This window comes from Podarcis erhardii (assembly GCF_964252035.2).
Source record: "Podarcis erhardii genome assembly, chromosome: 7".
Lineage (NCBI taxonomy): Eukaryota > Metazoa > Chordata > Lepidosauria > Squamata > Lacertidae > Podarcis > Podarcis erhardii.
Window position 1 is genome coordinate 27,615,708 of NC_138511.1, and position 24,752 is coordinate 27,640,459.

Consider the following 24,752-nt stretch of genomic DNA (forward strand, 5'->3'; position numbering starts at 1 on the left):
TAACCATTAAAGCATCTTGGTCTGTGACTGAAAAGTGCTTTTATGTACCACAAAACCTGCTGCTCTCTCTGTGCACAAGAAAAAAATAAATCATAGAATATGATTTGAAGACTAAGAAGGCCCCATTTCAGCTAGAAGGAGCTGGTAACAATATGATGCTACAGATTCAGCCCCACTGAGTTCAGTGGAGCTAACTTCTAACTAAGTGGGTATAGGATTGCAGACTCATTGCCTTGAGCAGCTTTGAACTGTTGCCGGGAGCCATGAAGGCATCATACAAAGGCTTGTCAACCTAAGACAGCTTCTGCACTTAAGTGACTTCCCACCACCCTAGCCCAAACTGCAGGTGAAGTGCACAATTCCAGCCTAGAAGCAATTCTACCTGAAGCTTGGCTGCCCATTCAAACTCCACAATCTTTGTTGGTTGCACTCATTTGCACTCTGCAGTTTCCAGCATCACCCAACTAGTCCTAAATCTGAAATGACATACTTTATCCTGGGTCATATGCAGAAAAGCTCTTAGTTCCCCTTCTGTTCCTTCTTAGCACATACACCCAGTCACTTTCCTCTTCCCTCCCCCTCCTCATGTGCCAAACTCTGAAATTTCAGGTGGCCTTTCTTCATCCTGAAGCAATAGGAGCACCCCCTCTACACCCCACTGCTTGGACTGACAGTCCTCTTGGGATGGATCTCACAGAAGCATGTCCTATTGCCTTACCTGGGGGTACCACAGACTTACACTGTCCTGGGAGGGAAACACAGGGGGCTTTTTGAACCTAAAAAACAATTTCTGCAGACATTGAGCCTGTCAGGAAAGGTGCTGGGTTCCTATTGACCCATGCCCACATCATCAAAGCATCAACCACACAATAAACTGCCAGGGAAGTTTAGTATCTGTTTTTTGAAACAATCATTAATATTTCTATAAGGTATAGGGTACCACTAATATAAATATACATCTGTCTATGTTTAAAGGCAGGCAGCTCCCCTGAAGCATGTAAGAGGGTCCAAACCTAGAGCAGATCTAGCACTCAACAGTGATGTTATAAAACCAGATTTACACTGCAGGCAAAGGTTCACGTGGCTGCAGCCCAAGAGTGTTGTGCCTGCCTTTGCCCTCAGAGGCCCAAGTCAGTTTCCCATGGACAACATCCATGGACAAACCAACACTCATTATCCAACCAGGCTCCAATCCTCAGGGGAGCACCTAAACTTTGTTTCTTGGCACAACCATTTGCAGCCCCCCAAGTGATTGTCCCCACTACCTTCCAATCCTTGGTCTGTAGCCCCCAACTAGGAATCTTGGTGAGAGCACACCTAGAAACTGAACGTTGGTGATGTCTCACCTGTGGCGGCAGCGTCGTAAAAAACGCATGATCTTGCGAGCAGCTTGGTCCTGCTTCTTGGTGAGCAAGCTGCTTCTGCAAGAAAGGAGGGAAGGAGGAGAACATCAGGGTCCAGGAGATACCAAGGAGGAAGTGGGGAGGGGAAAAAGCCATCTAAGTAAGTGGTAGTAGAGCATCTGCTTTCATGCTGAAGAGCTCAAGTTCAATCCCATACATCTCCAGTTTGGCTGGGAAAGACTCTCTTCCCCTTTCTGGAACCCTGAAGAGCTTCTGCCAGTCAGTGCAAACAGTACTGAGCTATATGGACCAACTGCTTGCCTGTGGTATATAGAGCAGTTTAATGCTCCTGTGAGGGAGACTGTCCAAGCTGTAAAAACTTTAGTGTTTTTACTCATAATAAGGGAGGCTGGCTGACAAAACACTCCATGTATTTTTTTGCTAGTTTCTTTTTATTTTGTCTGTTATACTTTCTCTCTCTCTCTCTCTCTCTCTCTCTCTCTTCTTTCTTTTTTATTGTTCCTTTCTTTTTTGTTTTGTTTCTATTCTTTGTTTTTATTCCTTTTCTTCTTTTTTTGGAGTTGTATGTTTGGAGCCTTTATTAAGGTCCAAAGACTGTATACTATACTGATGGGGTGGTTGATGGTCAATGGAGGACCCTGGGTGAGAGAGAGTGAAAGGTCGGTCTCTCAGGGTGAGAAGCTGGGAGGAGAAAGGAAAGATCCCAGGTAAGAGCTGGGTGGAGCTGCTGTCCTCTGTGGGTGGTAAGGCTAACAATTAATTTTAAGTGAGGGCTCTATATTTTACTTATTCAGTTTGTATCTTTTGTAGTTGTAATTTTACTGTATTAGAGAAAATTTTAATATATTTATTTTTAGAAAGAACTATAAAAAACCAAAACACTTTATGAACATGGGCCTTCTTCCTACAAGGCCTTTGGCTAGAATTTTTCAGCCACCTGCTTTGAAGCATATTGATTCATTCTGTCCTTCGTGACTGAATGCCACCCTCCTGTTGTACTTACCGATCTTGCAGCCTCCTTGCATTAGAAAGCCCCCACTTATCTGAGCTGCTCTTTTGTCCCTTTGCCCATCAGTGCCCCGTGCCTTTCTTAGCCCTTCCAATTGTGAGCTGGCAGGCACTCTTTGGTAACAGATGCAGAATCGTGGCTTCTGAGAGCAATAATGTTTGTTCCTATGCATTTGCTTGATTCACCGGGTGGGTGGGTGTGTATGTGAGAATCTAGGTTTCCTTGGTGCATAATTTATTCTTTTACTCAAGTGCACAAGCATCAACCTCTGCCTTACATCCCCTTACATCCATCCATCCACTCTGCCTGGTATTGGCTGGCAAGTCAATGTGGGTGGGGGACTGCCAAAGATCAGTGAGGACTAGCCCCTTGCCCCATCTACCTTCTCCAGCATGCCCACCTCACCTGAGCTTCTGCTGCACGAGAGCAGCCGTCCTGCGACTTTGTCTCCTCTTCCCACATTCCTTGTAGCTGCGGTAGAACTGCTGGATTAGGACAGCAGCTCTCCGGCTCTGCTGGAATTTCTTCTGTTCGTAGTAGCTTCGGAATTTGCTCTGGATGAGGATGGCAGCTTGTATCATCTTTTTATAAAGTGCATACTGCAAGGGGAAGAGAGAGAAAGAGAGAGAGAGAGAGAGAGAGAGAGAGAGAGAGAGAGAGAGGCTGAAGCACTCCCAAAGGCAAAAATAACAGTCACTCAGGGAAAAATCCAGAGATGGGCACAGAAGAATTTCACTGCGATAACAGAAAAAGTACCCTGCTGCTTTTACTAAGCAGGGCACTTAATAGGGGGAAAGACTGCATCTATAAATTCCATTCCTTGTTACCCTTAACCCCCCTCCCCTCCACTAGTTCTCCACACAAAGCAGCTCAATCTCTTGAGGATGGGCAGCTGAATAGGCAAAAAAAGGCTCTGCCCTGAAAATGCAGAATGTATCTCAACGCAAGGTGGATCATCTGTGGCAGGCCTTCCACACCTGATGGCCATCATGGTGCACATGTATGTTCCACAAACTGGAAGCTGACTGGACTGGGACTTTTAGGAAATATTAATGTTTCCCAATTAAGAGTGCTTTCTATGGACAATGACAAAAATATTTCAATTACTCCTCAGAGTATGGGGGGAAATGTTGTTTTTTTTTTTAAAAAAAATCTAATCTGCTCTTAAGACTTGGTTTCCATTTATTGTGCATGTGTAAGAGACAGAGAAAGCACACGAACCTGCACACTAGGCCAAATACTTCACCAATTTTCAACCTGATAGTGGGCTGGTTCAAACATCATGCTATGCTTGTTTTACATGAATGGGCAGCATCCAATGTAAGGGTGGACAACATTTCCAGCTCCGTGGGCCAGGCCCCCATTGACCAGCTTTGACAGGTAGGTGAGGACAACCCACATGTCAATCAAATGGTGTCATAATGATGTCATATGGGTTATCCCACTTGCACCTGGGAACCCATGTACAAAGTGGTCTGCAAGCCATGAGCAGCTGATCCAGCAGGCTTTCATTCTCTCACCCAACAGCTGATGCACAGGAGAGCTGACGCCTGTTTTCCCTTGGCATTGTACAATTAGGGTTTCCAACTTGCCTGGAGCCAAGAGGAACAAGCCATGAGCCTTGGCTTAGTATTATGTGCAAACCAGCGCCACACAGAAAAAGTCGGCTCTGTGCCTGCTTGATACACAAGGCTTGCCACCATGCTAGACTGGGCCAATGGCTGATCTAGCCCCTACTGTCAGACACATGGGTCACTGAATGGGGAAGCTGGACAAGATGAAGCTGCCACTCCTTGTTTCCTGGCCGCACAAGCTACCTCTTGGGGGTAGAGTGCCTCTAAACCAGAAAAGTGTACAGAACAGTTGGTGTTTGTGACTTAGGAATCTCTCCCCGCTGCTCTACCCTAACCCACCGCCAAATTGTGCTTGAACCTCTCCCCGCAAATTGCCAAATCTGCACTGCTGCCAGATGATGTTCTCTCTCAATTCTCCTAATCAAGGAAGCAAACTGGTACGTTCTCCATATGGGGAGCAGTTTAGGGGGTCACCACACTTGTAGGTGAAGGAAGAAGGTGCTGGGAAAGAGGGGATAGGAGAGGACTCAGGCCCCCATTCTGGCCCATCCTTGGCAAATTCTGCGTGCCTGTGAAATGGTAGGAATGGAAGGCCAGTGTGCCAAACTGGAGGTGGGCTTCCAGGGACCAGACAACTTCCCTGAATTTTCAGCTTTCATTTTTAAATTAAAAAGCACCTAGCCCACTTCAATTATATAAACTTAAAGGAAAATGGGCAGGCTGTTTCTGAGCCAGTTTCTTTCCCTGCCGTCCAGAGCTTTGGCCATTGAGTGCAAAAACATACAAACGAAAAAGCTAAGGAAATTAAATTAGACTTCATGATTTTAACAACTTTAAACTTAACCTATTTAGCTACTTGTAGAAGTCCTTCCTTGTTTTGCGGTGATTTGCGGTCTCTCCCTCCAGCATGCACCCCAAGTGTAACTCCCTCCCCAGCAAATTCTGTGGTGCCAGGCAAGGCTCTGAAGATGTGCCCCTTTCATAAGGGACAGGTTGCCATTCATAACAAAGCAGGACTGCTGGCATGCACGCTCCACAGCAGGATGCAACCCACGTGTGCTCTAGCAAAATGGACAGACCCTCTCTTTGGCTTGCAATGAAAGTGAAAAGCTCATGAGCCCAAATGCTGGGCGTTTTCAGTCATTACCTTCAAGGCTATCCAAGTAAGCTTGGGAGGGGGAGAAACAGAAAATACAAGATTAACGTTCAACGGCCTGCCATGTCAGTCATCATCAGCACAGAGTGAGGGGCTCTGCCTCCTTAGGAGGTGGGTGCCTCCAGAAGAGATTCTCTAAAAGCAAATGGGTGCTGCTGGAGGCCAACAGCCACATTCAGGTTCACCCACAACAGGGAGGGAGGAAGGTGTGCAGTTGCTGCTGCTGCAGCAATTCCATGGGGAGTCCTGCTGTGGGATGAATGTAAGATGGCTGGGAAAGGGCTCTTTGCTTGGGAGCCTGCAGAGTTGAGCTTTACCAATTTCCTCAGAAAAAGCTCTGCCATTGTTGGTTGAGAACTCAGCCTAAATATGTGGGCCACTGCCAAGCCTCTGAAGGAAGCCATTCCTCAGCTTTTGTTTTTAGAAATTCTCTCTCTCTCCTGCCTTGAAAGTTAAACACCACAGCAATACCCCAACTTTATTGGCTATTGGGGACAGCTGCAGCAACATAACATGGAAATAAACCAGCTCTCGCGCTCTCTTTGTGGTGAATCTCAAGCAAAACCAGTGGTTGACAATGGCTAGGATCCAAAGTGCTGTGCACACTGAGTAGATATCTTTAGAGTCTCCTCATAACCTCTAATGCTCTACATTATGACACCACAGCATGAAGCATGGCAGTTTGGAAACAAAAGCAGGTTGCTGGCGGCTACAGTAAATACAGCTACACCTAAAAAACTACCAGAATCTCAGGGCTTCAAGGCAAAAAAGGCCATCAACATGTGTTTGAAACTGTTCCTGGGTTGTTCAGATGGCAAGGTGGGGTGAAGATTGCTGAACTGAATGGGGTTGGGGACTAGCATGTCAGACAGATGGCTAGGACAGAATATTTCCCCTGACAGCTGATTTGCTAAAGTCCTTCTTATACATTCCTTTCCACATAAAGAGGGCCCTGCCCTCCCTCACAACCTATCTGGCCCATTAGCTCCCACACCTTGCCACCACCTTGAATCTGTGCATTTACTCAAATACAGAAAAAATGCAAGTTAAGCTTCCATGCACGTATTTACAGAAGTTTGACTCAACACATTGATCTGGGGGATTACTCTGAGGCTTCAGGTGGAGAGGAAAGGATGAACAGGACTGAGGTCTAGCAAGCTTTTTTTAAAGGTGTCATGCTATTGATTCCCACCCCAACCTGAGGTCTGAAATGGTGCTGAAACTGTTTGACCATTCAATGAGCTGTTGGATCAGAGGGCCTCTCTCTTTGGGATGCTTAATTTTTTCACAAGAGGTGTGAGGCAAAGGAAGCAGGAGTAACCCAGGCTCCCTCACTTGTGGAGGCTGAAAATTGGGCACACTCCATCTTTGAAGCTTCTGAAGTAGCTCTATGCTGAGTTATAAGAAACAAAGCAGTCCAGGGCAACTTCTCACACTTGCCTGGTGGCAGTGGCGTAGCGTGGGTTGTCAGCACCCGGGGCAAGGCAAGTAATTTGCGCCCCCTAACCCGTGGATTTGCGCCCCCTAACCCGTGGATTTGCCCTAACCCCAGATGTTGCGCCCGGTGCGGCCGGCCCCCCCTGCACCCCCCACGCTACGCCACTGCCTGGTGGTACCAATATAAAGCCGTCTGCAGCTCACCTGTTTGTATTTCCGGTAACAACGCTGAATGACAGCAGCAGCCACTTCCTGTTGCTCCCGGAGGGGGCGTCCCTGCAAGGGGACAAATGGTAGAGGTAACGGGACTGCAAGCAGGACCTGAGTGCCACAGCATGTAAGTGCAACTGTGTCAAGGCTGTAGATTATTCTCTGAATACCTCAGAAAAGCACCCTGTGGGAACTGGAACTCAAAGCATGGAAGGAAGTGTGGCAAAGAACATCAGGCTGCCCAATGCAGAAGTCTCTAGAGCACCACCTGACACAACCTTGAAGCGTATTTTCCTGCTCCTGCCAGTGACAGCTCATGTTTTGTAGTGGGGAAACAAACACTACAGGAGAACATAGAGGAAACTGAACCATGTATTCGCAGCATCAGCAGGGGAGGAGGGCACCTCCCTTGAACCTTCCTGGGCCATTTTTGTTGCTGCCTCCTTTAACACAGGCAGGGGCAGATTGGACAATCATGTGTCAAACACCAGCCCTGGGCTTCCACTTCACTTGCCACTGTGCTCTAAAGTAACTTATTTCTGTCAGCTGGCATCAGAGTGCCACTGATTCCAAAGGGAGGTTTGGAGACTTCCATGCACCCCAATGCCATTTCCCCGCACCCACCCCTACCAACAGTGACTTCTGCCCTTCACCTTGTATTTCCTGAAGACCGTCTGGACCAGCTTGGCAGCCTCGTAGAGCTCTCTCTGCTCGTGATCGGAGAGGGTCAGCTGCGCAAACTCGTTTTCGACTTTCTCGCTGGTGGAGGCGCTTAGGAATTCTGTCCAGTCTGTTGCCGAAGGGAGGCTGGGCTTCTCAAAAGCCATTTCATTGACTGGTGAGCTTGCAGGGCTCAGGCTGGTGTTGGAAGAAGGGGTCAGGGGTCCAATGTACAGGCTTCTGCAAAAAGAGGCACAGGGGGAAGAGGGTCATAGCTGCACAAACACCAAGACACGCTGGCTGGCTGGAGAAAAAGAACAAATCCAGGATTTGGTTCAGATTAAGGGTGGGGAGAGACAAGTGAGTTGGTCACATCTGAGCCATACAGTGAAAGCACATGGTTTCCCCAAAGAATCATTGGGCTATAGTTTACCTCCTTACACAGCTATGATTCCCAGCACCGTTAAACTACACTTCACCCTCTCTGAGGCAGGGACTAAGTCTTGGTGACCCAGAATGTGCCAACCCTTGTTGAAACAGCATGAAAACATGCTGCATGCTTACTATTTAGCATTCCAGTGATGTTTTTTTTCACAGTAATAATACAGTGGTACCTCGCAAGATGAATGCCTCGTAAGACGAAAAACTCGCAAAACGAAAGAGTTTTTCGTTTTTTGAGTTGCTTCGCAAGACGGATTTCCCTATGGGCTTGCTTCGCAAGTTTGTTTCCTTTGTCTTGCAAGTTTGTTTCCTTTTTCTTAAAACCGTGCATTCACTTCGAGGAGCAACTCATAGCACGCGGTGTGGTAGCCTTTTTTGAGGTTTTTGAAGACTTTGGTGATTTTTGAAGCTTTTCCAAAGTCCGTGCTTCGCAAGACGAAAAAATCGCAAGACGAAAAAACTCGCGGAATGAATTAATTTCATCTTGCGAGGCACCACTGTAATAATAATAATAATAATAATTTTTTATTTATACCCCGCCCTCCCCAGCCAAGGCCGGGCTCAGAGCAGCTTACAAGCAATAATAAAAACAAGTTGAATGATTACAACTTCAAAACAAAATTAAAATACATTAAAATATTACAACATTAAAATAAAATGTAGCCTCAACGCAGGAGGAGAAGGAAAGAAAAAAAGAAAGAGAGGGAGGGAATCAAATTGGCCGTGAAGGGCTTTAAAGGTCAAAAGCAGCAGCTTAAATCTGACGCTGTAATCTACCGGGAGCCAGTGCAGTTTGAAAAGCACTGGGTGAATATGCTCCCATGGCAGAGACCCCGTGAGGAGCCTCGCTGCAGCATTCTGCACCTGCTGGAGTTTCTGGGACAGCTTCAAGGGCAGCCCCACGTAGAGCGAATTACAGTAATCAAGCCTGGAGATGACCATTGCATGGATCACTGTGGCCAGGTCGGGGCGGGAAAGGTAAGGGACCAACTGCTTGATGTGGCGAAGGTGGAAAAATGTCGCCTTGGCTGTTGCTGTAACTTGCGCCTCCATGGAAGGGGAGGCGTCAAGGATTACACCCAAACTCTTAACGGAAGGCAATGGCACTAATTGGGCCCCTGCAAGAGAAGGGAGTTGGTCCCTCATCCCCATGCCATCCCGACCCAGCCATAGGACCTCTGTCTTTGAAGGATTTAGTTTCAATCGGCTCCCACGAAACCATCTAGCCACAGCTTCCAAGCATCTGGTCAGTGTGTTCGGGGCCGAGTCGGTGTGGCCATCCATCAGCAGATAGAGCTGAGTGTCATCAGCATACTGGTGACAGCCCAGCCCAAAGCTCCAGATAATCTGGGCAAGGGGGCGCATAAAGATGTTAAAAAGCATCGGGGAGAGAATTGCGCCCTGGGGCACTCCACACACCAAGGAACGGCTCGACGACATTTCCCTCCCTAGTGCCACCCTCTGTCCCCGACCAGAGATAAAAGAGCACAGCCAGTTACAGGCTATGCCCTGTATCCCCACGTCTGCGAGGCGGTGGTCCAGAAGATCATGATCGACCATGTCAAAGGCTGCTGACAAATCTAAAAGGATCAGCAGTACTTGAGGGTTAAGGGTTGAAACTTTGTTGTAACTAGTTAACTTGCTCCACACCCAGCGAACCTGAATGGAACCTGTTTCAGGGATGTTCTGAACCTTTACTGGCTTGACTCAGAAAAAGAAAGTGGATTAATTTTACCTGCTGTAACCCAAAATTCAGAAATGAACTAAAGCATCTAACAGCTGGGCACTGGATAGGAGATTCCCCCCCCCCATATGGCAGCACCAGCAGCAACAAGGAGCCCCCCTTTTGCCTGGTGGGTTTTCAATTTCGCAAGGTGAGGGCCAGAAAAGTCAATATGGGCCAGCGGGCATCACAAGCTCGATCAGTCCTGGTAATACAAGGCCACAGACCTTATTTGAGCAGCACTTGGTAAATGGTCGACATCCGCGAGGTAACTGGCCAGCCAGCTCATTGAAGTGCTAATGGTGGTGCTCTCCGTCCTCTCGGCTGGTGGCACCTCCATTGGCACAAAGTTTTCCCGCTTGATCCTCTCTGGGGTCGCTTCGATGATGTGCTCTGCCAGAGTCATCATGGTCACCTGTGAAGTGAGAAGGAAAGCTTTTCAGGGGCACGTGGGTGGAGGCAAGGTGAGAACAGCACTTCCCACCACCTCCCTTCCTGTCGGGTCCCAGAACCTGCTCCTGTCAGACCCAGGAGGAACGCTGTACATAAAATGCTTTGGCTTGGGTTTTGAAGGTAAAAAGTATTCTGCAATTGGCAAAGGTCGAGGCCTTGTCCCATTACACGACGTTGCAAGCCTGTGTAGCAGTAGCTGGAGATGACAAGAGAATCTTATTATGCTTGGTTCAGGTAAATTCATTCTGATTGGTCTGTGTGGCTGACAGCAGACTCTGATTGGCTGGAGATTCTCGTCAGTTGGGAGTTAAACATCAGTTGGGCCCCATTTGCCCTCTACATTTAAACCATTTTAAACTGTCATGGCTTCACTCAAAGCATCATGGGAACTGCAGCTTGCGAAGGCTGCAGAGAGTTGTCAGAAGACCTATTCCCCTCACAGGGCTATAATTCTAAGAATGGTTTAAGGGTCAATCCCTCTTCCCAGGAAAACTCTGGGAATTGGAGCTCTCTGAAAGAGAGGGAAAGGGGTGTCCTAATAACTCTCTGCACTTTTATCAAACTTAACTGTTCTTGGGATTCTTTGGGGGAAGAAGCCATGCCTGTTTAAAGTCACATTTTGGTGCTTTAAATGTATCATGCAGGTTGGGTCCTAAGAAAGGACCCCTTGCCCTCTTTTACACTCACATACATGCTAATAGACACCCATTCTTTCCTCCTATCCTTATTTATTTCAGGTGTTTCTATTCCAGGCCAGGTTCAAGGTTCTTCTGCTGATATATAACACCCTGAGCAGCTTGGGCCCAGGGTACCTTGAGGACTGTTTGAACCTTCATATATCCCAGCCTGATCACTGAGATTATCCAGGTGAGCACTGCTAGTTGCTCCCCCATGTTACAGAAGCCCAATGGGCCTCAACCAAAAATTGGGAGTTTAAGTGCCCCAGGTTCCATGCTGTGGAATACTCTTCCAGCAGAGATTTGGCAACGACATTCTCACTTCCACCTTTTTCATGATTTTTTTTTTTTTAATGTTTAAACTACCTCTTGCATAGCTTGTCATTTTAATGATTGTTTTGTTTGCAGTGCTTTTGATATTGGATGGTTCACTCCCCTGGTGTGTGTTTTATGAAGGCTCACCTGCAGGTCATCCATGTGATGCAAGCAGTCCTCACTTTCTGTGCCGTCTCGGAAGGAGAGGAGCTCTGCGTCAGCCACCTCCCGGTCCGCCATCATCAGCACACTCATCTGCTCCCGCGGATGGAGCCGCTGGGCCCCTGAGTCCTTCCCCAGCGCCAGCCCCTTGGGGCTGCTTGCCACCTGCATCGCAGGCACGCCAATATACGCCTCCTTTGGGCTCCACTTGGCCCCTGCCTGTGTGCCGGAGCCGTGGTAGCCAGCCACTTCGGAGACAAGCTCCCGCGCATAGTCCCGCACCCCATGCCTGGGGCTGATTGTCTCTGGGAGGGATTGCTTAGCACTGGAGCTTGGTTTCCGGGCACTCGGCTGCTCCAGGCTCAGGGCGGTGGAAAGAAGCTTCTCCTGCCGAGCAGAGAAGTAGTCGGGGTTCAGTTTGTGTTTTTTGGGCGCGGGGTACTCCTTCTGGCTCTCGCTGCTGTAGTAACTGGAGGGCTCGGACCGGGGCCGCCTCAGCTCTGGAACCAAACAGAAGACAAGTGAGGATTCAGCCATGCAAATGTGCATGTGCACGCGCTGCTCCCATGAAATGTGCCCTGCATTCACTCTGCCAAAGGGACCATGAGGCTCTGGAGGCCTGGCAAGCAAGTGCCCAAGGTGGGGAACAGCAGAGCACCTCTGCACCAGCTCTGTATGGAGACGCACGCAGGCCCTCTCCTTATGACAGAGGGGGCAGGCACCTTAGTTTCCCCACATATGTGAATAGCATCCCTGTGTAAAATGACACATTTGGTGGACACTGTTGAGAGGGAGCAAAGCTGGTCTCTAAACTGGCCTCATCCTGAGTCTGTTTCTAGATCATAACAGGAAGGCAAGGGTCTAGTTGTGATAAACCATGAGGACTCAATCACCTGCACTGGATGAACAGAACTTTTTAAGCTGGGGTACATAGAGGGGCTTGTGCCTGTGTTCTGCTGTTGCACTGCCCCTTCCCTCCTCAGTACCAGATGTCAGGTGTAAAGTAACCATAGCTTCCCATTCCATATAAACCAGGAAACCATGGTTGCCAGGGCTGGCCCAAACCAGGTTCTGAAACCACAGTAGAAGTTTGTCTCAAAATCTGGTGTGCCCCCACCCTAGTAACCAGCATTTCCTGGTTTGGACAGAAAAGGAAATAATGGTTAACCCAGGAAGCAAGAGCAAGAGCAGAAGAAAGAAGTAGATGGAGTCAGCAGGTAGAAGGTTTGTGCATAGCTCAGCTTATTGAGCCAGGATACTGACGTCCAAAGTTAGCCACTGTGTGATCGTCCTAAGTTTCTGGGAAACAAATGAAGGAGGAGGAGAATGGGCCAAACCTTTTCTCCAAGGAATGTGATGGAGGCCTTTCAAACAAAAACAACAACAACATCCTACCTGTATTGGAATTGGAAATCACGGTGACTCCCTTCTGGGGCTCCTGAGAGGCCACCATCTCACTGTGCCACTGGGCGATCCAGTTCTCACTGCTGGGTTCCTCATGCGAAGGACAGGGGATCCGGGGGGTTTGCCTGAGTTGGGCTTGCTCCTCCCGCTGCAGGTGCTCGAGGCACTCGGCCAGCTTCACGTGGCCCCGAGAACGAGCAATAGCCAAGGGGAGCCTCCCGAGGGAGTCGGGGATGGAGATAGCACGGCGGTCCCACTTGTAAAGGACCACAGCTGCATCCATGTGGCCCAGCGCGCATGCCCACATCTGGAAGAAAAAAGAAGTTGTGTGGGCAAGGAAGAAAAGGAGAGAGGACTGTGGCAGAGTACAGGACCCACTCAAAGAACTATCTGTTTGTAGGCTTGTCAAGTCTTGGTGTGTGCACTCCAGGATATGACAGCTCCATTGTTTCACATTCAAGTCTCTTGGAGTTGGACACAGCTGGCAAGCCTACTCCATCACATATGCTCAGGGAAAGGGAGTGGCATGTTAAGGATGCAAAACTTGTGCAATGATCCCAGTGGGAAACTCATGCCACCCTTTCCCTGGTTACCACAAGCTGCAAAGAAAAGTGACTTTGAGCACCTCGTGGGCAGGACGTAGCTACTTACCAGCGGTGTGCAGGAGAAATGATCCACGTTCAAGGGGTCCACTTCCAGCTCTAGGTCGATGCTGTCAGCATGCTTGGTACTGGGGGCCCAAGAAGGAGAGTAGTCATTTGGGGCTGCTTACTCAGGGGAGGGGGGAATCTTTGCCCCCCCCCCAATGTGGGTGGCAGCTCGACTGTGGTGCTTTTTTTTTATTAAGTTACTTGCAAAAAAATTTGTACTTTTGAGTTACATATTGAAGAGGGGGAAATAACAAACTAAACATCCTCGCTAGCACCCCCCTTTTACCCAACCTAAAGACATAGTTTAGATCTAAATAATAACAGTAAAGTTTGTATAAGCACTGGAGTGGAGAGAGTCCGAAGGTTGCTGATGTCAATATAAAGAATTTTTTATTTATTTTTTACAGAAAGTGCCATTTCCCAAATTACACTGTACCATTTTAATACATTTAAACACTTTGCTTCTTTTCAATTTCTGGCTAGCAATGTTCTTGCTGCCATTTACTAAGTCTTAGTTCGTCTCTGCTGAATACACCTAAAAATGTTATTTCCAGTGGTTTCTTTCTTCTTCTTTTTTACAGGTTTTCCCAGTATTTTTGTTACTTCTACAAATATTTCATCCCAGAACTGGGCAACTTCAGCACTTTACCACCACATGTGTATGAAGGAACCATGAACTGGACTTCCCCTGCAGCAAGCAGCTGAGTAGGATTTTAGTGCCTTTTTTTAAAGGCATTAAGTGCCATTTTTTGTATTATTTTCAAATAATTTTATTTTAGTCTTGCTGAATTTGTTTTGCAAAAGGGGTAGTCAACTAGTCACTTGAGGGCTTCAACAGCCCTTAAGGGGTTCCTACCAAGTCCCCAGGACAGCCCTGAACCCCAGGAGCTGCCTCCTCCTATGTAAGTGGCATAGCCAAGTGCCCACCCCCAGAACCTGCCCCTGCACCCCCCGGGTTCTTACCGCCATTTAAGGAGAGTCTGGATGAGGGTCGCATAGCCCTGGGCTGCTGCCAGGTGCAGGAGGGTCATCCCCCGGAAGGTCTTGGAGTGGATGAGGTGCTTGGATTTGGCCCAGCAGGCCCTGCTCATCATCTTCTCACACACAACCACCACACGGCTCTCAAAGCAGTTCCCCAAGGTGGCTGCCCCTGAGATGCACTGCAAGGGAGAGATGCACTGGGCTCAGGGGCTAGCTCTCAGAAGAGCAAACCAAGCAGTGTGGGCAGAGAGGGAGCAGAGTCTAAGGCTTCTTAATGGATTTTGCTATGAACAAATGAAAGCTTGAAGGGGGGAAGAGTCTGTCCTCAAACAGCTGGGGCTTGTTGGCTCTGTGCTATGAATGGGTCATGTCCCTCAAACATGGGAAAACACAAGGAAGTGCAAGTCTGAGCTTGTGAGAAAGGACCAGGCTGCCAGCTAGGACACTCCCTGTGCTTGTCTTCAGGACCATTTCAGCCTTCCCCAAGAATACAGCTGGGAAGGGCCCAGGGAGCTAATGCGGAAGATACTCTGGTTGTTGTTGTTGTTGTTGCGGAAGATACTCTGGTTGTTGTTGTTGTTGTTGTTGTTGTTGTTGTTGTTGTTGTTTTTAAACTGCCTATGCATTATTTTCCCTCTTTAGAATGAGCAACCAATTACACTAACTACAATATTAGTGGCTCTCATTTCTAAGCATTTTAGCTTCTTTAATTTCCACATAGTAGCACATATCTCTCCTTACTCATTGTCTTCAAGGGGCAATTGATAAACTGAAGAAGGTCCATAGCTCAGTGCTGAAGCAGCTGCTTTGCATGCAGAAGGTCCCTGGTTCAATCCCCAATGGCATCTCCAGGAAAAAACTGCCCCTGAAACTGTGGAGAGCCACCAACAGTCAAAACCGAGCTAAATGAACTAATGGTCTGCTTTTTGCACCCAAAATGAACTGTGCATCTTCTTGATCAACACTGAACATAGAAGATAAATAGCAAGCTACCTTTTGCTGAGTCTGACCATTGGTCAGCTCAGTACTGTCTACACTGACTGGCAGCAACTCTCCAGGATTTCAAGCAGGGGACATTTCCAGCCCCACCTTGGAGATACCATGGGAGATTGAGCCTGAAGCCTTCAGCATGCAAAGGAGGGGCTCTACCACTGACCTACGGTGGGTGGTCCAGCATCAGGGAGCACAAAGTCTCTACCTTAAATGTTCCCCTCCCCCAGATGGTACTGGTGGTTTTTTCTTTTGCACCATTAGCAGCCACTTCAAAGTCAAGAGGGAGGAGGAAGCCCCCCTAGAGTGGCACAAAAGTCTGAAGAGACTGCAAAAGTCTCTTGAATGTAAAGTAGTCCTGTGGGGCACCCAGGAACACAGCCAGGGGGCTCAGCATGTACCTGTGCTTGGCTACCTCCATTGCCGCTGCCGTTGCCCCCACCACCACCTACGCCTTGCTTGTGCTGCTGCTGCTGGGACCCAGTCATTTCGGCCATCCTCCGCTCCATCTGCTCAAGTCGCTCCAGGATAGACATCCTGAACTGGTTCTCTGCGGCAACACAGGAGAGAAACAAAGAGAAAGAGTGTGAATCAGAGAGCTACTCCCATTCCTGACATGGGGAGCAAAAGCAAAAGGCAAATCATTGACAAAAGGGTCCCAAGCCTTGAGAAGTCTGTAACCACAATGATGTATGTGGAAGAATGTGGGGGAATCAATATGTTAGCAATTCTTCTTCTGCTCTTTTGCATCACACTGTCCTGCTTCTGAGTGCATATTTGGGTTTTCTCAACCATCCCAAACAGAATCAGCTTCTGTATTTAAACATTCTCAAAAAGAAAGCAATGCATGCCCAGGATCTTTGGCCCTGTTGGCACCTTCCAATGGATAGACCAAACAACAGCTAGCAGGCATGTAGGCTAAATGGGCCCTCCAGGTCACAGGTGTTTATCTTTGGATGCCAAGGCACTGAGGATGGCCAGCTTGCATCCTTCCAAATGCCTCAGTGAAACAGTGAGGAACCTCAGGCCTGGGGGACTTATGCAGCCCTCTTGGTGCATCTGGCACCAAGAGGGCCACATAAGTCTCTGCACAAGCCACACCCACCACCAAGCCTACTCTGCACTCTCAGGATGCTTCTGCCCTTGAAATGTCACAATGCATCTTGCTTGCTCAGATTTCATGTAGAAACCGTTTGGCCAACCATGTTACTTTTGAGTCATTGACTTTGCTTCTCTCTCAGATGGGGGAATAGTGAAGGAATTATATATAGGGTACCAATGCCCTCGGAAGATTGACACTCAAATGCAGAATGCAGCTGCTGGATTGGTGGGTGGAGCAGCCCCAAGGGGCCAAGCATCACCAGTCCTGAAAGCGCTGCCCTAAACAGCCGGAACCCAGGTAACCCCCCCTTCAAATATCAACCATCTCAAGCCCTACAATTGGTGCTGCCACTTCTGGTAGTTGTTCAACTGGCACTGACTAGCTACAGGGCCCCTTTGGTGGTGGTTCCCCATCTGTGGTCCTCCCTGGTGAGATACCTCTGTCTCTCTCAAAACGAACATTTAGGAGGAGTTTAAAAACATTTCTATTTGATAACTGAGAAATTCTGATTCCAGCAAGCTCGACGTTATTCGCTGTTGTTTTCAGATGTCCTTGATTGCTTTAAATGTTTTATCCTGCTTTGTTGTTTGCCTCCCTGGGATCTTGGTGGTGCTAGGGGACAGAAATTTGACAAGCAAATAAATATAACCTAGTTGGCCATTCCCCAACCCCAGATTCTTCCAGGCATCACCCACATGTTTGAGGGCCTAATATCTGCAGCCTGGAGGAAAAGGACTTTGCTGTACAGCATAAATATAGAATGATAGAGCTGCAGGACATCTAGCCCAACCTTGTGCAAGGCAGAGATCTGCAACTACAGCACCCATGACAGCACCCTAACAAGATAGATAGAGCCCATCATCCCAGAGGCTGCCTTGCTTCCACAGTGGAACACCTTGTACCATGAGGGGCATTCCTCCTTCCCATTTGCACCCTTGGCCTCTGGGCCTGCCCTCTGGAGCAAGGGAGAAAATCCACGTACTCTAGGTGATGGTCATCAAGTGATGAACGTGCCTGGGGGGGAAACCAGCTCTCCCATGCCCCAGGATAAATCCAGCTGGGGACTGAGATCCCTGACACTGTCAGATTTCGACGGGGGGGGGGGGGGAACACTCCCTCTCTTGGGATTTCGCTCCACTTCCAGGGTGGCAAATCAAGGCAGGCGGTTCCACAGGCCACCTCTTCCGGCTGAGTAGCCTATTTTTGGGGAGCACAGTTTGCAAAAATCACCCGCCCGCCAGCTAGCTGTATACTAATCACACTATTGTCCAAAATGCGCCCCGAGGTTCAAAGCAGTTCAAGGAGGCCTGGCACTTCCTTGGGGCGGGGGACGGGGCAGGCTTCACCACTTTCTTGCTCCAAACGCTTTCTCTCCCCGTCCCCCGCATTTCAAAACAAGTTTTCTTACATTTCGGACGCCCCGAGGGAGAGGTCGCCGCCGCTGCTGGCGGTGGGCGATCGGGAGCCTGCTCCCGAAGTAGGGGATAGCGAGGAACTTCCGTGGGGGGCGGGGGAGAAGAGGGCGCGTTCCTTCCCCACGTGCGGCTGGGAACTTTCCCGGCTCCTCGTCCGCGCCTGGCGCTCCCCCGGAGTCCGCTCCCACCTTCCGCGCGGGCCCCGCGGTGGCGCAAAAAAAGTGGGCAGGGCGGGAGCGAGGCGCACTTACCTGCCAGCCAGCTCGCCCGCCCGCGGGTCCCTTCGGACGCAGCCCGAGCGAGCGAGTGGCCGGCCAGCCCGCCGGGCTCTTTGGGCAGCCCTCCTTTTCCTTCCCCGCCTCTGCGCGGCCAATCCGCAGCGCGGAAAGTGACATCAGCCCCCGCTGCCGCCGGGGAGCGCCCGCTCGCCACACGCGCGCCGGAGCCAATGAGGAGCCGTCGGGGCAGCGCAACAGGTGCCCGGCCCGGGACGCCCCGCGCCGCCCACCTCGCCCGCGGAGCCCAGCCCTGCCCAGCCCTGCCTTGCCTGCGCCGTCCGTCGCGGCCCCGCCATGCCCGGCCGGAGCGCACGAGAAGGAGGAGAAGGAGGATGCGCTCGCCCCGGAGAGCGAGCGACCTGGCCAGTCCCGCTCGCTCTTGCCGCCGCTCTGCGCCCGCAATGCAGCCGCCGGGGAGGGGGCGCTCCGCATTATGACAAAGCGCGGCTGGAGCCGCCTCCGCGCGGCAACGCCGCCCCCCTCCCGCCGGGCTGAGCCGCCCGCCTCGCCCCTTCGCCGGCCCTGGCTGGCTGTCGGCCGTCGCCCTCCAAGCTGCAAGTCGCTATGCCTTGCGCCGTCCTCCTCCCTTCTCCGCGGGCTGAAAAGTGCCCCCCCCCCGGCTTGCCTTCTGGTTGCTCCTGCGGTCCCTGGATTTGGCCTCCCTGCTTCCCCCACTCCCCCCCCCATCCCTGCGGGTGGGCTTTGGCGGGAGTCTCCTCCAACTCTTGTGCCGGGGCACCCGTGAAGCAAAGGGTCTGCGGCAAGGACGCATGGCTAAACTGGGGTGGGATCGACGTTGGGACGGCCTTCCCTTGGGCAGGTCCCCTTCAGCGTCCGGGGCAGACCCGGCAAGACAATCCTCCCCTTTTTCCTAGATCAGATATACCTTCCTCTCCTCCCACCCCCAAATCGCACGAGAGCCATTATTCCCTGCCTCCCCCTCCCGCATGCCAGTGCCCCACTCAGCCAAGCCAAGCCTGAGAAATGGCTTTGGGCATTCCTGCATTTCAGGGTGTGACACGCTCCCCATTTTGAAGGCTGCCTCAGGAGAAGGGCTCTCCTTGGCTGGAGGTGGAACGGTCACCAGCTAAGGAGGCTGCTGTTGCAGATCCTGCACTGAGCCAGGCATCACGTGTCTCCAAGGTCCCTCCCAAGTCTATAATACCTACATCATTCTTAAGAGTGTGGCACTCATACCTGGACACAGCCCTCCAGACCAGGTTGGACTACTGCCGAATAAATTAGAACTATTACTTCCCAGGACTTGGAAACTATGATCCTATTCATGTTGCCTAAAATTATTTGGCTTTTTTTGCAGCCATATCACAGTGCTGGCTCATGTTCAGGTTATAATTGATTACAATTTTGAGATCCTTTTTACATGTATTGCTGCCAAGGCAGGTTCCCCCCAAATGACAACAACAAAACCTCAGGGTGCATCTCACTAAATATAGAACTTTGCATTTGTTGCTGTAATTTTTTAAAAACTAGTTTTGGCCCAGTTTCCTGTTCTCTCAAGGTCTGCGGTGATAGTAGTTCTCCCTCACAGTTTTGCATCATCTGCAAATGTTCATTGTGTCTTTGAGCAACCCTCAGGCTTGCAAGGATAGTGGCCTAGCTCTTGCTAAGGTATTGCAGCTATGCCTGGCTATAGGACATCAGATTAAATGTACCTGAGGGATCCTCTGATTAACTGATCCTTCCCCAAGAAGAAGAAATGTCTGCAGAAGGAGGTCAGAGCCCTTCTTCCCCCCAACAATTTTCCACATGGGGGGTTTGTTGTTTTGGCATGCAGGGACATTTAGTCACGTGGCTCCCCCAAGAAACAACTCTGGAGTGATGCAGCCCAGAGACAGCTCAGAGCCCCAAAGCAGAGCTACTTTGCAGGAGCTGCACCTCCTCCCAGGTGTCTCCCTCCCTGGGCAGGTATTCCTCACTGCTAGTCTGGTTTCCTGCATTTGCTGGAAGTGTTTGAAAAGAAAGCTCCCTGGACTGTCTTTTACCTGCCTTGCTGTTTGGCAGACTTTTATGGCTTTGATTCTTGTTGCATTTGAATGGCAATCATTTCCTACCCCACCACCACCCCTGTGCAAACGGAGCCAATAAAATTTGATTAGATGAAACCAGAATGGTGCCCTATCCTCTCCTGTAGCAGAAAGGGGATCTCTGTAGCACCCTCCATCTCTCCCACTCACATCTTTTAGCTTGGTGAGCCTCAGTTCCTCCAGGAAACCTGAGCAGTGCATTTTCATTATCCCCCATTTCACCCTGTAAGCAACAGAAAATCCAGGTTGCCTGAGTCAGCTGGAGGTGGAACTCTTTGAAGAGTCACCTGGGAACAATCTGGGTCAGCTTCCCCACCTCCAAGGAAATTAATAGACCGAGCCTCTGGCAGAGCATGGCTTTTTCCACAAAGGAACAGGTAGAAGGAGGAGCAGAGCTCCTGCCATCCTCCTGCTCATTTGCACAGCCTTCCCCAAGCTGGTGCCTTCTAAATGTTTGGGCTACAACCTTCCTCACATTCGCTAACCATTGGTCATGCTGGCTGTGGGGGTCGCTCTGAGTTGGAGGCCAGCATCAGTAATCTGGAGGGCACAAAGCTTTGGAAGGCTGGTGGATGTGGTGGCCCAGGAGAGGCACTGTTTTTGAAATCATGGAATCATGGAATTGTAGAGTTGGAAGGGACCACTCGGATCATGTAGTGCAACCCCCCTGCAATGCAGGAATCTTTTGCCCAACATGGGGCTTGAACCCACAACTCTGAGATTAACAGTCTCATGTTCTACCAACTGAGCTATCCTAGACCTTGTGGCATCCCTGTTACTGATAAAGCACATCTGGGGCTGCAGAGTTCTGAAGTACCCCAGAAACACTTGTGCTTGCCCTTGCAGTCACTTCTGGTTCTATACATCATTCTTAGATTCTGGGCTTGCTTTGGAAGGAGATTTATCACTCGGAAGTGCTCCAGAGTCACAGGGGCTGAGACCTGCTGGTGGATGGGCTGGTTAAGATATCTTTTACAAGACAAAACTGAAGGCAACAGCTCTACTTGCAAGGAAGGGATTCACCAGCGATTAAGCCTGACACTTTCCCCATCTTCAGGAGACTGGAGCCCTCACTGCACAGTCTGACCTCCTGCCCCCAAGACCACCCACCACTCTGGGAGCCATGTTTGCATTTCTCACCATCCAGGGACAGCCAGTCGTGCTGAGAGGAAGGCAAGGGTGGCAGTGCCCGTGCTTTGTACTCAAAGACCACCGAGTTGGAGATGATCTGGTTGTTGAAGGCCACTTGCAGAGTGACGAGCCCCGTGTCATGAGCTGAAAGGCAAAGGGAGACAGTGGCTTTTAAGAAAGTGATCCCAATACACGGAAGACTTCACTGGGCACCTGTAAAACACACCTTTCTCATTGTGTTGGGGACTGTGGCGACTCCCTCTCCTCCCCACCACCTGCCCTTTCTGGAAGCAGAGGCTGGCTCTCTGTCTGCTGCAAGGTGGTAAGGTAAAGGTAAAGTACCCCCGGACTGTTAAGTCCAGTAAAACTTGACTACTGGATGCAGAGCTCATCCTGCTTCAGGCCGAGGGAGCCTGCGTTTGTTCGCAGACAGCTTTTTGGGTCATGTGGTCAGCATGACTATTTAAACAACAAACTGGACAATAGGACAATTTAAACAATGTGATAAAACTGGATGGGGAAAAAAATCTATATGAAAAGCAACAGATCAGAAGACAGATCTACTGACACGACAGTCAAATTGAACCTCCATGCTCAGAGGCCGTGTACCTACAAATAACAGATGCTGGAAATGAATGGCGGGGAGGGCTTCCTTACTCCTTCCCAACTCATAAGTTTCCAGGAACCTGGCATGCTGCGGTTGGAAGCCAAAGGCTTGAACTGGCCCCTGAAGGACCAGGTGTGCAGCCTGGGAGTCATTTTGGACTCACAGCTGTCCATGGAGGAGCAGGTTAATTCTGTGTCCAAGGCGGCTGTCTACCAGCTCCACCTGGTATGCAGGCTGAGACTCTACCTGCCTGCAGACTGTCTTGCCAGAGTGGTGCATGCTCTGGTTATTTCCCGCTTGGACTACTGCAATGCGCTCTACGTGGGACTACCTTTGAAGGTGACCAGGAAACTGCAATTAATCCAGAATGTGGCAGCTAGACTGGGAGTGGCTGCCAGGACCACATAACACCGGTCCTGAGAGATCTACATTTGCTCCCAGTACATTTCCAAGAACAATTCAAAGTGTTGGTGCTGACCTTTAAAGCCCTAAATGGCCTCGGTCCTGTATACCTGAAGGAGCGTCTCCACCCCCATCGTTCAGCCCAGACACTGAGATCCAGCGCCGAGGGCCTTCTGGCGGTTATCTCATTGTGAGAAGTGAGGTTACAGGGAACCAGACAGAAGGCCTTCTCGGTAGTGGCACCCACCCTGTGGAACGCCCTCCCATCAGATGTCAAGGAAATAAGCAGCTATCTTATTTTAAAAAGGCAGCCCTGTTTAGGGAAGTTTTTAATATTTAATGCTGTATTGTTTTTAACACTCAATTGGGAGCCGCCCAGAGTGGCTGGGGGAACTCAGCCAGATTTGGGGGGGGGGTATAAATATGATGATGATGATGATGATGATGATGATGATGTAGCAGAATGGCTCCTGAGTTCTGAAGCAAGGATTACAAGTGTGAAAAGGTGATGCAGCTCTTTCTGATGCAACGCTTCCAGCACAGTGGCTTTAAAACACACATACACACTCACTCACACTTTCCTGGATTTCTCACCTGGGCAATAACAGCGCAGCACCCCTGGCTGTATCAAGGAGGCTGGCACTGAGATCTGGTCAAACAGGCAGCTGTAGTTATTGCTGGCCTCCTGCCAGGGCCCTGTGATCAGCACCTTCACGCCCCCCTGCAGAGGAAAAAAGCAAGCAGAGCAGGGAATGGGGGTCAGGAGGAGTCAATCATGGATCACTCTGGGCTGCCTCCTCTAGGGGGCTCCCTCCTCCTCCTGCCCCACAAAGTTACTGGCATTTGCCACAGAGAGAGGAAATAAGAGCAGGAGTCATATGGACGCCAAAGGGCTCTCAGCCCTGGCGGCCAATGCCTGCTGCATGTGGGGCAACCAAGACCAGGCAAGCAGGCAGGGCTCCATGGCGAGGTAGGAGGGCCTCCCCTATCTATGAGGTGGCTTTCAGTTGGAAACTGGAAGTGTGGAGCTGTGTGTGGTTCGAGGTGCCCAACTGAGGCTTTGGACTACAACTCCCATCATCCCCAGCTGTCACGGCCATATTGTAGCCCCAAACATTGGAAAGGCACCACTCAGCAAAGTCAAGCTTTGTGGGAACCAGAGTCTATTTCCTCCAACAAAGTCCTGTAACCAATGCCACCTAGTAGACAGGAAGCTAAGTGTAAACAGGGCAGATGTGAGCTGGTATTCAACTAAGACCTATGCAGAGAGTAGACCCACTGAAATTAATGAACCTAAGTTGCTCATGTCTGTTAATTTCAATGGGCCTACTCTGAGTAGGGCTAGCATTGGACACCACCAGCAGGTGTTCAAATACCACCCCTGGCTTCAGTTGACTCTGTTGCCTAGAGAAGTCGCTATTTGCCTCGGTTCCCCATCTGAAAGAATGGAAAATGCAGCAACCTATTGTCTGATGAATGTTACCGCCCAGCTTTCTCCCCAGTAAGGACCTCAAAGCTTGTTGCCATTCCACCTGAAGGAAAGCCCCTTGAAGGAAGCAGGAGAAATAAAAACCAATCCATCAATACTGGAACCGCAACACAGGAGAGAGACATTCAGAATTCCTTTCCAAAGCCCTTCCAGAAGAAGGGAGCCGCTGCTGAAAAGGTCGCTCTCCGCTCACCTGCAGCTCCTGAGTCAGGCTGAGATTCTCAGGGCCCAGCTAGACAGTACGAGAGCGAAGTGGGTCACAGTCTCCTGATTTTGCTAAAAAATGTAAAAGAGCCTGGAGGAGCAGCAACAGGGGAGGGTCATCTTAACCCACTCTCCCTCCGCCTGTTTTTCAGAACAATATTGTGCCCCGACTCACCATGAGGAAAAGACACAATATTTCCCGCTGTGGGCATTTTCAATGAGAAATGGCTCTGTGGGGAAAGCCACGGTAGCTTGCTGCAGCTGCTGCTTATTCTGCAAAGAAAACTGACCCTTGACTCTGAAGGGAGGACTTGTTTTAGCCTAAGTTATATGGGAGAGGGAATCAAATGTGGGCCGGGGGAAGGAGAGGCCTCTGTCCCACTGCTGCCTCTGTCCAAGCAAGTAGGACAAGAAACATCTTCAGGTTGCAGAGCCGCCCTGCACTGGTTTCTGCCGAAGAGGAAATGCCACATTTGGGCAGGAGATCTAAAAACCTGGAGAGAAACCGAAATATGCTTCTCCTGTGCTGACCCCCAGTGGCAGAAAGGCAGGAAAACACTTTTCAAAAAAGCAATTTTACCAGCTTGGATTGGGAGGCCCTCGACACACACATTGTTAATACTTTTCAAATCTACTTCTCTAAAGAGTCAAAAGTGTGGATGCTGTGAGCAGGTCTGGTTGCAGCACCTTGGCCAGTGCACATTTAGTGCCCAACCTGGGAGTCTTGGCGTGCAGTTGGAGAAACATAACACGGAAGGATGTGTTTCATGAAAGGCATCCCATCAACACGCAGGCACTTTGCTCTGGGATGGACGGGTTTATTTCTAGGGTTAAGATGAATGGCTTTAGGAAACAGGGTGGAAGTGCTCACCC

General features: G+C 49.9%; 1 protein-coding gene across 8 annotated transcripts in view; it reads right to left on the minus strand.

Moving 5' to 3' along the window:
- Positions 1-24,752, minus strand: part of CAMTA1 (calmodulin binding transcription activator 1) — a 690,484-nt gene that overhangs the window by 18,594 nt on the left and 647,138 nt on the right. For 2 of the 8 annotated variants that reach the window (XM_081870725.1, XM_081870724.1), the window contains exons 9-21: positions 22,781-22,907; positions 21,187-21,321; positions 15,608-15,756; positions 14,199-14,395; positions 13,237-13,315; positions 12,577-12,892; positions 11,167-11,681; positions 9,802-9,989; positions 7,404-7,650; positions 6,745-6,816; positions 5,095-5,115; positions 2,779-2,972; positions 1,347-1,421 (exon numbers count right to left, since the gene is read on the minus strand). In XM_081870725.1, coding sequence (XP_081726851.1) covers positions 1,347-1,421; positions 2,779-2,972; positions 5,095-5,115; positions 6,745-6,816; positions 7,404-7,650; positions 9,802-9,989; positions 11,167-11,681; positions 12,577-12,892; positions 13,237-13,315; positions 14,199-14,395; positions 15,608-15,756; positions 21,187-21,321; positions 22,781-22,907 — 2,315 coding nt within the window. Of the gene's footprint in view, positions 1-1,346; positions 1,422-2,778; positions 2,973-5,094; positions 5,116-6,744; positions 6,817-7,403; positions 7,651-9,801; positions 9,990-11,166; positions 11,682-12,576; positions 12,893-13,236; positions 13,316-14,198; positions 14,396-15,607; positions 15,757-17,716; positions 17,833-17,974; positions 18,075-18,265; positions 18,411-21,186; positions 21,322-22,780; positions 22,908-24,752 lie in introns of those variants that run through there. The other 6 variants (XM_081870727.1, XM_081870726.1, XM_081870728.1 and 3 more) reach the window with 5 other exon arrangements.